The 14,825-nt window shown below is 42.4% G+C and overlaps 1 protein-coding gene across 1 annotated transcript in view; it reads left to right on the top strand.

Annotated features, from left to right (window-relative positions):
• LOC115569883 (NACHT, LRR and PYD domains-containing protein 14-like) overlaps positions 1-6,887 on the top strand; it is a 56,757-nt gene extending 49,870 nt beyond the window's left edge. The window contains exon 12 of the mRNA XM_030398089.1: positions 6,745-6,887. Coding sequence (XP_030253949.1) covers positions 6,745-6,751 — 7 coding nt within the window. The 3' untranslated portion in view covers positions 6,752-6,887. The remainder of the gene's footprint in view (positions 1-6,744) is intronic.
• Positions 6,888-14,825: the final 7,938 nt, after the last annotated feature.

A 14,825-nucleotide genomic window follows, 5' to 3' on the forward strand; every position in this document is an offset into this window, starting at 1 on the left:
AGCTTAAAGTCCGTGTAAAGCGGCAAAAAAATTGTGTTATGAGTTTGTCACACCAAAGAAACATGTATCATTGACCACTGAGCCAAATTTGAAAGATTAAAAAAATGGTTAAGTATATAAAATTAGGTCTCAAAATCATGAAAAAAACAAGCACTTCTTTCTGCTGTGAAACGCTGGGGGCGTGTCAGTTAGAGGCGCTGGAACCACGCCCATGCAGCGGGGGCTACACGTCATGTTAATGACGTCGGTGTCTCCCCAGGTGTTCCCCAGGTGTTCCCCTTGTCTATCTAAACCCGTGGACAGTTTATAATCATATAGATGCTGTTATAACGTGTAGTGATTGAGATCCTGACCCACTAAACATCCTGGAAAGTGACGGAGTGAAGTTTTTCGCGCTAAATTACGTAATTATACATAATCACCATCAGTAAACAGGACGCTGTCTGACTCTGTCACTCGCGGGGACGGAGGCTGTTTTCTGGGGGACAGTTTCCTGAAGTCTCGGTCAGGAGGGCTGGCGGTCGCGGTGATTTATTTTCATCAAACACTCGGTGAGTTAAAGTCTTGTGACAAGCGTGACAGACGCTGTTTTGTGAGCAGAAATGTGAGGAAGAGTCGGGAGGACAGGGAGGGGACGGACAGGAGGACAGACGCTTCTCCACATACAGCTGTGGTATTTGTTTTCCTCATATAAGTTGCTAAAGACAGTTATAGTTACTACGTTACTTTTGTTCGGTCATGTAACGTTGCTTTGTGGGACATTTCTCTGTATTTAGTTAAGTGAAGGACCTGTGTAGTTATCAGACTGTCAGACCGACACGCCCTCGCTCCGCGCCTCCGGATTAGCCGTTCACACTGGGACGGCTCACCAATAATGCGACCCTGCTACTACTGCCACATACCGCCGGTGGGACCCGCCGCAGCGGGACGGAGAGGGTCGGCTGCGGCGCGGCCACATCATGCCGGTGGGACCCGCCGTCAGCGGGACGGAGGGCCGGCTGCGGCGCGGCGGCCACATCATGCCGGTGGGACCCGCTGTCAGCGGGACGGAGTGGGTCGGCTGCGGTGGCGGCCACATTATGCCGGTGGGACCCGCCTTCAGTGGGACGGAGAGTGTCAGCGGCGGTCAGCAGCGGCCACATCTCCTCGTCGGCGGAGGAGAGGATGCAAGCCGGGGACGGAGTTGACCAGCGTCAATGGACTCCCCCGTTTCCTTACGTTGTCATCCGAAGGAAACTTAAATAAGCTAACAGCGCCGTCACCCTGCACACTGTGGCATCCAGGAAAGATGCAGAGCGATGTGGAGGAGACATGGCTGGTTAGCTGACTGGTTGACTGGTTAGCTAGCTGCAAACTATTGTAAGCAATGCTATCCGAGACTGGAGAGTGAGTGGGAGAACCGCTGAAGCTGACGCGCTGAACGTATTTATACCACGTCCGCAGCAGGGCGGGGTTTATGCAAATCATATGGCCGCGTTACCTAACGCGGCCATGATTTGCATGATTTCTGACCCGCCCATTAAATCCTGAACACAGAAATGTTGAAAAACTGTGAGCCTAGCCTCCAAAATGAAATTCTACATGGCCGAATGGCTATTACATGTTTTAAGTAAACACATTTATGACCCGTTTAATGTGTTTAGAAGAAAATGGCTGATTTTGGTTTACACGGACTTTAATCTGTTTTCTGCTGTTTGAAGGAACATCAGATGGACCTACACAGGCTTCACACCGGTTATACACTCTGATGTTATGATTTGAGAGGCTGCTTTCAGTTATTCTGTATCACTTCTGTAAGACCTGATGTGGTTCTACAGACCTGATGTGGTTCTGTAAGTCCTGATGTGGTTAGGACATGTGACCAGACCACATATCATCTCTGAGCTGCTGCTCCACCTTGACCCTCCATTCTGCGTACAGCTTTGGGACAGATTTTTGGCAGAGTGTACTTAGCATCCATGACCGTCATTAGCTTCTTGAAGTCCTGTTTTTAAACTGTGCTTATAGGCATCATATCTTTAGCCGTAAAGTGAGTAAATGCGCTGGTTATGTTTTTGTATTGCTTCGGTTTCTTCTCATATGGGACAATGGCTGAAAAAGCAGCGGAGATTGATGTCTGTTGAAGTGAAGTTTGACTAGTAGAAGCAGTGGGGCTGTTGGCTACTTGTGGGTAGCCAACAGACAAGACGCTAGCATGATAGTGCAAACTCATGCTTTCGGAGTTCTGTTTGGGTCAGTACCTGTTGAGATGGTTGGTGGTCGCCAACACATTTTGCACCTAATTCTGGTCTGACATCTGTCAGACTTCAGGTAGAACTATTTCCAAATAAACAAAGTGATGTGACCTTCGGTTCAATTTCTTCGTCTTTGTCAGTTTCCTCACGCTCATGCTCCAGCAGCCGAGGATCACATCCCCGACCCTCATTGAAGACAAGTGCCACTGGTTGATATACATATTAACTAACCCTAACACTAACCCACATGTGCCAGGCCCTGATGCACCTGGCTCTTAAAGGGAGATGACACTCGGATTGGTTTTATTTATGTTCCGCCTAAAACAAACCATGAGTCTAAATCTAACCTTTGTGCCGTGCTTCTCACTTTGTGCCCAGATTATCTGCTGTTTAACACGCAAAAATGAATTGGACACACTCTAAATACAGTAGGGCAGTGATCTTTACACCATGTGCTTTAGGCCGTCTAAAAAGGGCCCTGAATGTTTCCATGACTTTAGACCCGTGGCTCTTACCTCCCTGGTAATGAAGTCTTTTGAGAGGATCGTGAAAGACGAGCTCATGAACACTGTTCAGGCAAACTTGGACCCTCTCCAGTTTGCGTATCAGGCGGGGAGGGGGGTTGATGATGCAATAATCACTCTTCTTAATATGATTGTGTTGCACTTAGAAGGGACCAAAAGCTTTGTTCGTCTGCTTTTTATTGATTTTACATCTGCTTTTAACTGTATCCAGCCCCATATTTTAGCTGAGTGTCTCTCAAATTATAATATCGACAAGGGTCTGATTTACTGGCTGTTGGACTTTTTAACTGTCAGATCACAGCGGGTCAGAGCCAATGGCGTCCTGTCAGATGTTCTCTTCTCCTCCACCGGCTCTCCTCAGGGGTGCATTCTCTCGCCTCTTTTATTTGTTTTATATACCAATGCATGCTGGAGCTTACACGAGAAACGCCACATTGTAAAGTTCGCTGATGATTCAGTGATCGTGTCCCTCCTCAGCCATGATGACCCGGTGCCTGGTCCTGTAGTGGAGGATTTTATCCGGTGGTGTAAGTCGTCCTTCCTCACCATCAATGTCTCAAAGACTAAGGAAATGACGATTGATTTCAGGAAGACCCGCCCAGCCACCATTCCCCTGTCCATCAATGACCAAGCTGTAGAGTCTGTCCAGCAGTATAAATATCTGGGGACAGTAATTGATGACAAGCTGTCCTTTGAGCATCAGGGCGATGCTGTGTGCAAAAAAGCCAATCAGCGCATGTACTTTCTTCGGAAGCTCAGGAACATAAACATTGACTCCAAGTTCATGGAAATGTTTTATTCTTGTTTTACTGAATCTGTCCTGACATTTGCTTTTATCTGCTTGTTTGGGTCAATTAACCTTAAAAGCCGCAACAGACTTCAGGGCATTGTTAGAGTGTGCAGTAAAATTATCGGTACTCCACTCACAGACATTACCGTCTCGTACAAAACCAGGGCCCTGAACAAAGCGAGACTTGTCTTGTCTGACCCGAGCCATCCCTTAGCACCTGAATTTAAACTGCTTCCATCGAAATGCAGATTTAATGTGCCAAGATGCAGGACTGACAGATTCAAAAAATCCTGGGTTCCAATGGCTATTGGCCTTCTTAACAATTAATAGCACTGTGGTCACTTTAACTCCTTGTTTTTATCCAGTTTTTATCCAGTGAGGCACTGTTGCACTTTGTTTGTTTGTTTGTTGAATTGATGATAATTGTTGTCCTGTGTCGTTGTCCCATGTCACCCATGTTGTTGTGTATTCCATCGTCACTTTTTTATTGTGTATTGTTGCTTTTTTTGCTGCTGGTTGCACCGCAAATTGCCTTCCGGGGACAATAAAGATCTCTTGACAAGCAGGAACATTGTCTTCTAAACTTACATCTTTTATTCTTGATTCAGATTGAGTCGCTGCAGTTTGTCAGAGATCAGCTGTGCTTCTCTGGCCTCAGCTCTGAAGTCCAACCCCTCCCATCTGAGATACCTGTGGCTGAGTGAAAACAAGCTGAAGGATTCAGGAGTTAAGCTGCTGTGTGATTTTCTACATAGTCCAAACTGTAGACTGGAGAATCTTGGGTCAGTTCACTGACTCTGTTAGTGTTGTAGATCTGATTTGTTAAATTAACAAATGATTTTACATTCATACATTACTTGTATACATAAAGCTCTAAATCTCCTTTGGTTCATATTTTCATCTTTTTTTTTTTCAAACTAAATTTATTCTTCAGACTTCTGTTTCTTAAAATAACTGAAGAAAATGTTCAGTTAGTTCTTGAAGTAAATTAATGTTTGATTTAATCTGTTAACAGAAGATCCTCTGAACTAACTAATTCACACACATTGGATTATAAATTAATTTTTAACTTCACCATTTATTCTTTATTCAGATTGAGGAGCTGCAGTTTGTCAAAGATCAGCTGTGCTTCTCTGGCCTCAGCTCTGAAGTCCAACCCCTCCCATCTGAAATATCTGTGGCTGACAGGCAACTATCTGAAGAATACAGACATGAAGCTGCTGTGTGATCTGAAGGAGAGTCCAGACTGTAGCCTGGAGACTCTGAGGTCAGTAGAGGGTTGTAGTCAGTTCATGCTGGTTCCAGCAGTATTGTACTAAACACAGCATCAAAGTAAAGATCCAGTATTTCCTGCTTTCCTCAGTGAAGCTGTGAGAGGAGAACAGTCAGCCAATCAGACGAGCCAGAAGCTTGTTGTGATTGTGTGTGTGAGTTGATGTGAAGACGACTGATTGTCGATTGATAGTCACATTACTCCTGCATGTATACGTTCCAGCGGATTGGATCGGATTTTGCGTTCTGTGCTGACGCAAGATTTTTTCCCCGGGGCCGTGAGCTGGAATTAGACGGACGGTGACGGTGGCGGTGGCGGCGTCTTTCCTCCGAAATCACCGCAAGAAAGATGTACACCATATACGAAATGTACAAAGATGTAGCTTCGTCTCGCTCTTCGTACGCCATCTTTCTTGAATGCCGAGGCAGCTGGTGACATAATGAGGTCAGCCGGAGGTAACTCTGTTACCATTAGTTGAAATGGGTACAGTGCCACCTAGTGTACTGGGGTATGACATGCTCCGGCCCAATAATCTGATTTTCTCACCGGCATGTATACTCGGACAATTGCAGTTGTCTGATTGAGGAGCATAGTCGAACTATGGCTGTAATCTGACTAAGCTGTGCATGTAAACGCACTGAGTGTCCTCATTCATCAAACTGTCGGAGCATCAAATCTGATCTCAAAGTGTTTGTTCTCTCATTTCAACACTCAGTGCGTTTACATGCACAGCTTAGTCAGATTACAGCCATAGTTCGACTATGCTGCTCAGTCGGACAACTGCAATTATCCGAGTATACATGCCAGTGAGAAAATCGAATTACTGGCCGAAAGCATGTCATACCCCGGTACGCTAGGTGGCGCTGTACCCATTTCAACTAGTGTTAATGGCGCACCTCCGGCTGACCTCTTTACGTCACCAGCTGCCTCGGCATTCAAGAAAGATGGCGTACGAAGAGCGAGACGAAGCTACATCTTTGTACACTTCGTATATGGTGTACATGATAATTACACAGACTAGGGGCACTCTGGCGCTCTTTCTTGCCGTGATTTCAGAGGAAAGCCGCCGCCGCCGCCACCCGTCTACTTCCGGCTCACGGCCCCGGGGAAAAATCTTTCGCCTGTGCAGAACGCAAAATCCGATCCGATCCGCTGGAAACGTATACATGCAGGAGAAATCCGATCCGGTCCGATTTTAGTCAGACAAAGGTGTATACATGCATCTTAAAGATCCGTTCATAGTCAGACTAACGCAGTAATTCGGTTTTCTTGAGTGTCATGTAAACGCACTGACTGAAGAACTGATCACTTCATGTTTGTCACAGCTCTCAGATCAGTCTGACTGAAAGCTCTTCTTTCAGAGAACCATCATTACATTTAGTAACCATGTGGTCTGTATACAGACCAGAACCTCTGCTGATGTTTTACTGTTCAATGTAGGACCTTTAACGTTATATTTATATCTGCCCATGTGTCATTTGATTTGTCCAAATATTTTATAACAGACTCCATATTTACATATTTGTCATGTAATGTTTCCAAAGTAGATGAAATGTTTAAATGTAAGTGAGACTCTGGTTTTTAACAGCAGTAAATCATCATTAAAGTGAGCTGTGAGTATCTGTGTTCCTGCAGTAATGATGCGTTCAGGGACTGTCAGCAGTTTATTTCCACTGTGTCCTTCAGTGAAACCTGCAGAGTAAACAGACTTGATGTCCAAAGTGTCTGCAGGTCTGTGAGCTTCACTCCAACACGTTAACATGAAGCTGAAAGGAAGCTGGCTACGCTACACAGCCGCTCCACTTGTGGTCTGAACAGGACTGAAGTCCTGCTGGTCTTTATATCACTGACTGACAGCTGATGGAGGGAGTCTCTGGAAACACTCATTTATCACTTCTGTTCTCTCTCTGCTTCTCTCATCAGCTGGTGATCTCTGTGAGAGTGATGAGAAAGGTGGAGGTGTTGAGAGGATCAGCTGTGTCCTGATGATCCAGACAGGTTGAAGCAGCACCATCAGCTGGTGGGTGGAGAGGCTCTGACTGGGCCGTGTTACTGGGAGGTGGAGTGGAGAGGAGAGCTTCATCCAGCAGTGACTGACGGACCAATCACAACAAGTGGAGATGACCGTCAGTGCTGCAGTGTGAACTGCTCTGAGATCAGCTCCACTGTCACACACAATGTCCAGTCCAGCATCATCCCTGTGTTCCTCTGGATGTGACAGAGTATCATCAGTGTATCTGGACTGCTCTGCTGCTGCTCTGTCCTTCTACACAGTCTCTGCAGACACACTGACACTCCTCCACTCCTTCTGCTGCACAATCACACACCTCCTCCACCTGGACCTCCACCTCCACCTGGACCTGGACCTTTATTGTTTTATTCATTGACATATTCTCAACACAAAGCACCTATGATGTATTATATTATTTAATAAATGATGACATTGTTTTGTTGCTGTAACTGAAGACCATGAAAGTAAGAACATGTTGATTTCACTGATGTTATTTACAGGGTTTCCGTGGGGTCTTAAAAAGTCTTAAAAAGTCTAAAATACGTCCATATTTTGCACATAGGTCTTAAATTACATTTAGTTAGGTCTTAAATACGTACATTCATTCACCGCTTGTTTTTGTTTCGGGGAAATGTGTTGGTGAGATTCACAGTCAGCTCCGTGTACTTCTGTCTGAAGTATCAGCAACGTGGCATTTTGCCAACAGCCCGGTCGGAATTCAATAAATTAAATTCCCAGATAAAAACTAAACTAAAGCTACTTAATCACTTGTTAAACTAATTCAAACTAAACTGAAATAAAAAGCAAACTGAAAAAACTAATTTAAATAAAAACTAATGTAATTTGAAAACTATAATAACGGACACACTCACTCCATTCTTAATTGCTTGAGTTGCTCTGTGAATGGCAATAGATTTAGTCATTTTTAAGTAATTCAGGGACTTTATTTTTCCTTGCTTTTTCGTACTTCGTGTAGGTCTTAAATTTCATTGAAAGTGGTCTTAAAAAGGTCTTAAATTTGACTTGTTCAAGCCTGCAGAAACCCTGTATTTAGTATTTTATAGTTTTGTAACTTCTCATATGATGGAAATGTTGTAAAACAAACAAACAATGCAGAAATATTAAACACCAGAGTCACATATTTTGGTGGTAATGTCTTTTTATTAATTTTTTTATTCTTTCTTTAGATTTTTTTTTAATAGGAAACAAATCAGCAAAGCGTCCAAATGACAGAATCAAAACCTCCAAGAAACAAGCTGCAGATGTTCTGACTGAGCAGCTCAGTGTGTAGAGACGCTGCCTCTGAGATTAGAGTTTGTGGGTTTGATCCCCAATTTGCTCTGATTCAGGAAACTGATCTGGGTTGAGTTTTTTCACAGAATGATTAACCTTTATCTGAATTTGACTTTTCAGAATTGTCAGTTTTTATAGAATTTTAGCTTTTTTCTCTTAGAAATGTAACTTTTTTTTGGTCAGTTTTCCTTTAGTTTCATTTGTTCCTCAGCTTGAATTTGAGAATCCTTCCTCTTTTCAGAATTTGAATTTTTATGGAAATGTTCAGAATTTTCACTACTTTTTTATCTGATTGACAGTTAATGATTCATCATTGCCATCCCCACCTCTACATGATCATTGTAAAAAAAAATTGAAGAAAAGACAAAAAACAGCAGGTCTACAGCAAATCATCAAAGTTTATTTCCTGCACATTTAAAAGCAAATCAAAGTAGAAGCTTCTATGATGAATGACAGCCCCATCAGTTTAGAAACAAACAAAAAGCTCAACATCAGCTCAGTTCTGTGGCACCAACCGGCTGGTGTGTGTTCACGTCTGGATCAAGTGTTTCATGTCCAACATGCAGCAGCAGCAGCAGCTCACATCCAAACTCTGAGCTCAGTTTCTCACAGAACCACTGAAATGACCCAAATCTGCAGTTCTGGAACTCTTCAGACCTGCAGAGTGAGTCAGCGTCGCCCTCTAGTGGTCAAATAAAACAAACAGTGCATAAACCCCGTTAATCTGTCACTCAAATAAATTAGCTCGGCAATTTAGCTCTCAGGTCATCATCCTTCAGCCAGTATTTACACCAGTGCTTCAGCCACTTCAACATTTTTTACAATCGACAGACAAAAAAATAGAAAACGTCGACCCAAATTCCCCTTTTGGTAAATCATTTGTGATTTTGTGAAAAAGCTGCGTGAGGAGAGAAGCTGGACGTAAACAAATGTACAAACAGAAAAGTAGAAAACATGCACACGTTGAGGGTTTGGAGATCGCTCTCTTTCACTTGTTGCTGCTCTCAGGAGAGAAATGGAACCGTTGAGCTGTTTGATGATGAGCCGGCCTGTTGGACGACACTGGAGGGAGCGTCCACATGGTGACAGCCCTCAGTCCCCAGAACCTGTCAGCACCGGGGTTAAAGGGCAGGTTGGGTCCGACATCGCTCAGCTGACTGCTCACTTATTTCCTGTCCACAGATCTGATGATGATGTCTGGAAGTGTGTTCACAGGACCTTCAATCCTAAATTAACACCTTTAAAAGTCATTGTTTGTCCGTCCTCAACCCAAAGAGATTTAATCTGCCAGGAGGAGGAGAGTATGACTGGATGTTCATTTTTAGGTGAACTGTTCCTTTAAGCTCAATAAACACGAGTAATATTTGTTCTGTTGACACGTTTTTAAGACGATTTCACACCAAATGCCAAAGTAATTGTGCACATTGTGTTTGAAAGAAACGCAGCACAAAACTCTGCGCAGCGTTTGTGCTCCCTCCATGATGAACTTCCTGTTTCTGACACATCCACCGTGAAGATGAACATCCATCAGCTCTCAGCTCTGACAGGTGAGTACTTCCTGTTCTCCTCCTCTGTGACAGGCAGCTGAAGATCTTTGGGTTGTGGACCAAACACTCATCGACATCTTCACACATTTTTAGAGCAGAACAACTGGATACTTGTCAGATGATCAACATGATGATAACAATCATTAGCTGCAGACTTTCTGAGGAGTGTGAAGTCAGTGGTGTGAATCTGTGACAGCGGGATCAGACTATGTTCAGGATCTGTGCAGCCAAATGAGTGAATGCAAAGCCGGACGGCAGCGTCAGAGCTCGACAACACTCCACAACTACAACCTCCAAATCCAGAACAACAAGCACCCCAGTGACCGCGAAGATGTCTGAAAGAATCAAACCATCAGGCGTCGAGAAAAGGAAAAGGAAGAAGGTTGAGGAGGCAGAAAAACAAGAACAAGGTAATGTGAAGTAATGCAGTGCTCACCAGGTGATGAATGTTTAGCGACAAAACGTCTGTTTTTAATTCAACATGTAGAAAAAGACTCAGCGGCTGCGGTGCTGCTAGCTAGCTAGCTAGCTGTAGACTGCGTCAGGCTCTGCCGCCACCGGCGGTCTCAGTTCTGTATAAGAGAGAAACTGGAACTCAGAAGGTGATGGTTGGATTTTTATCTTTAGTCAAAATAAAGAAAAAATAAAGAAAAATAGGTGTATGAATTTTTCCTTTCTCAACATATTTTTTTAGTTCATTAGTTTAGTTATTTGAGTGAAAATATTAAAGAGATGTCCTGAAACGTAGCTTCCATCTTCCAGATGAGTTTGTGATGATGTGTGTTTTTATGAAAAGAGTTGATGAGGAAAGTGACAAAGTTGTTGTGGTGTTACAAAGACGACTGCAGCAGCAACATGTCTGTGAAGAAGCTGTTCCAGGACAAAGCTCACGTTGAAGAGCTGAACGTTACCAAATACTTGTTCAGCTGATCTACAACCAGAAACATTGTTCAAGGGAGGTAAACTCAGCTGACCAGGGGAAGATTGTCTGACAGCAATCTGAACTTAGTTTGCTGTGTTTGGTTTATCTGTGTTAGTTTGAGCTGTTCAAGCAGAGGGAGGTCATCATGGAGACACTTTTTTTTCTAATTTGTTTTGGCCTTTTATGATAGTACAGCTGAAGATATGACAGGAAACAGGGAGAGAAAGAGGGGGAGTGACACGGAGCAAAGGGACCCAGGCCGGGAGTCGAACCTGCGTGGAGACACCGTAACAGAAAAAAGTACACATGTGATTTACAGGAAATGACAAGAGGAGGAGCAACACTGACAGTGAGGGGTCAAGACAGGTGTAAGCTATTTTAAGTCAATAGAGCAGCAGGAAAAACAAGTCTGAGGCAGGGTGAGTATTATTTTACTGTCTCTATTTAAGCTGTGAGAACGCTAGAAAACAAGTCTTGATTCAAGAAAACTGACCAGATGCTGGATGGGTTCTTTATACTGGATACGGTGTGTGCGTCTGTGTTTCATCCTCTTTTCCCGAGAGAGGCCAAAATAAACAAGAAGGTATGTCATTTGCTGCTCAGTGGCATATACCGATCCCTGGACTGCTGTACCGATCCTTGGAGTGGTGTGTCGCTGGTATTCCATGGAGACATGCTGGTATATGTGCCACTGGAGACTGTTATGCCGATGTTGGAAGGCTTATACCTCTGGAACAGCAGTGATATGCCAATAAGACTTATGCGCTGGATCAGTGTTGATGCAGGATTGGTGTGTCAGTATTAGGCGTGCAGTGTTGGCTGGATCAAGACTTGTCAAGACCAGTCATCTTTTTTCTTTATTAGCGGCTTATTACGGTCATTATATAAATGACACAGTCTGAAACAGGTCATTTTTTTCGTTTTTCTAATTGTGGGCAAAAAACAGAAATCACCAATTCGGCTCGATTTAGCACTCAATATATCGTTTCCATTGGTGGGTGAGCCTTCAGCACTCCATTGCCTCTGATTGGCTAGTGTGCTCTATCAGTTATATTTGTGCTGTGCTCTTCAAAATAAAGGTTCTCTGGTACGTCTCGGCCTTTAAATAGTGCAATGTTAACACAAATTGCGACAGACAGATGAGATGAGACTACGTTATGATCGCAGACCATACTGACGGCCTTTAGCCTCATTATAGCTTCATTATGCTCTTACTGAGCGGTGCCACACATGCTTTTGTTTTATGACCTTCAATGGCAATAAAAATGTTTGTCATATCAAATTAACAACCTTTCATCCATTTTTGAGATGAATTATTAATCTTTTGAACTGTTGTTGTTATATTATTGTAAAAGATTATAACCAAATATTTAAACCACATACCTTTTTATGTCGCCTCTCTAAATGTTTTACTCCACTCTCGTCAGGTACAATGTACAGACTGTAACGCCCACCAGTGTAATAATGTCCACAAATGTAATACATTTTCCACAGACGTAATAGCCGCTGCCTGATACAAATGTAACATGCGATTTCCCACAAATGTAATAACTATTACGTTTGTCGGGAAGTGAACATCTTTATTGTAATAACTTCCCACAAATGTAATGATACAATGATTAATGGTCGCTGTGGTTGTTGTTTGTTTGTTACACCTACTAATACTACTGACCGTGAGTGCAGAATCCAGCTGCTGACTCTCCGCTTTGCTATCACACAACAGAACCCCCCCCCTTTTTTTGTTTTTAAATTTATATGTTCAATAACTTTGTTAAATGAAAAAAATCCAGTACTGCTGTTACATGACTTTTCCTAAAAGTGTCTGTATTTTTAGTTTTTTTAAATATATAAATTACACAAAAGACAAAGAAAATATATGTTTTACCTATTTCGGCCATAAGCGGTCATAGTGACCACACATCATTTTGCGGAGTCTCATTGTTACATTTATTGTGCTTCTTTGCGAATTTACTTGCAAGTTAATTATTACATAGTTGTATTATATCCAGTGTTGGGAAGATTACTTTGGAAATGTAGTTGGTTACAATTACAAGTTACCCTGTTGAAAATGTAATAGTAGTGTAACTATTTCAGTTACTTTCTCAATGTAATGTAACTAATTCCATTTGATTACATTATGATTACTTTTCTTAATTTTGAATGAAATCTCTCAACTGCTAACCATTTTCACATTTTAAGACCTATAGTGTGATAAACCTTTCAGTTCAAAGGTTTAACCATATATTATGAGTCTGACCTTAGGCCTGTACTGCGAAGGAGGCTCACTTCCTCACTAAATGGAGCGACAACGGGCTGATTTCAGCCAAGAGGAGCAGGTTGTTTTAATGGAGAGAGTATGAGCGATACAAAAAAGCTTGATCACAGCCTGAAGCAACAGTGTTGCTGCAAATATGACAAGAGGAGGCTGATTTGAATTTCTGACAGCTCTACATTGAATTGCTTTTAAATATGAAGCTTTAGAGCAATAACTGTTGTTTTAAACTGTGTTTTATATTATAGAGGCGGGTGCGGAGAATTGCCGCAGGATCTCCGCATGCAAACGGCAGTGTGAAAGAGGCGAGTGAAAGACGTTACTGTTGCTGCTGAGTCTGACTGCCGCCGTACGGTTTGCCGGTTGAGTCGAATAGCACATGACCAGAGAGAGCCAATCACAAGCGTCAGTTTTGGAAGGAGGATGTTGATATGAAAAAAACTAAAAACAAACATGAATCCAGGGGGGCGAAAAACTATTTGATAGATCCATGCTTTTGAATCTGAGCTTTTGCAGCGATTTTTCAAATGTAACTTAAGTTGTAATCATTGACATTTCCAAAAGCAACTGTAATTTAATTACATATTTTCTCCCAGTAATGTAATGGATTACAATTACATAAATTTTGTAATTGAATTACGTAACGTTGTACATGTAATTCCTTACTCCCCAACACTGATTATATCGCCTGGTTGGCACCATGGGCAAACAACAGCGGGAGCTCCTCCTCCGTGACACAGCGAGCGTGGCTGTTCAACACGAAGGTGCTGAAGTGATGCGACTCTGACTGTGTACCAGGAAAGCCGAGGAAGAATGTCTGCATCCTGAGCACCGTGCACACAGCAGTGGGCACCTTTAGTGGGGCGAAGGCAAAACCAGAGTCTGTAATGTACTGTAACAATACCAAGTACGGTGAGGACGTCCCGGACCAGATGGCGAGGGCGTACTCCGTCAAAGGCGGTATGGAAGATGGCCCGTGGCAGTCTTCTATAACATCCTCAACCTGGCTGGGATCAATGCCCGCATCTTATTCAAGGAGCACCAGCAGCAGGAGAGCCCGGAGGAAAGTCCTGCAGCAGCTGGCAGAGGAGCTGAGGGCAGAATACATGGAGGGGAAAGTTTTAGAAAGTTTTCTTAATTTATATTATTAACTGTTAGGATAAATTATTTCATAATCAAATAAGTTACTTTTAATTGTTTATTTTCTTGTTCCGAGTTTTCTCTATTAAAATATTGTGTAAATATGCAATTATTACGGTTTACCTTGTATGATGATAGGAATATTGATAAATGTATAATTAAACATGTTAAAATGTACATTTTGGTGTTATTTCCTTTTTAAAAATATCATGACACAATGAATGCATTCATCACTCAATTGGGTATTTACATGAGAGATTATAGAGTTTAAAATCTAGCGGTCCAATTGACCGCCTACGGCCGTTCTAGTAGTATTGGAATTCCGGTGCAGTAAAAATGTTTGATATAAAGTCTAGCTGTGTCTTAGATGTGTAGAAGTCAAATATACCGTCCATAGCCCGGAATTATTGAGCAAAGTGTTTTTATAGTAGCTCAAATATATGAAAATATGCCACACGGAGATTCAAATATGGAACTTTTATTGTTGAATTCCTCCACATTGGTACAGTAAAAATGCTTGATATAAAGTATAGTTGTAGTCTGAGATGTGTTAAAGTCAAATATACCATCAGTAGCCAGGAAATATTGAGCAATGTGTTTTTACAGCACATTAATATGGTAAAATATGCAAACTGGAGGCATAAATATGGAACTTTTATTTTGGCATTTCTCCACACTGGTGCAGGAAAGATACTTGATATTAAGTGTTTTTTTATTCATCATGGGCGCATGAAACACTTTGATGTAACATATTTTATTAAATGTAGGTTCGAATTATAGCTAACTGTTCTTAATACCTTTACAGCACCGTCCTGTAAA

This window comes from Sparus aurata, chromosome 19, assembly GCF_900880675.1.
Source record: "Sparus aurata chromosome 19, fSpaAur1.1, whole genome shotgun sequence".
Classification (NCBI taxonomy): Eukaryota; Metazoa; Chordata; class Actinopteri; order Spariformes; family Sparidae; genus Sparus; species Sparus aurata.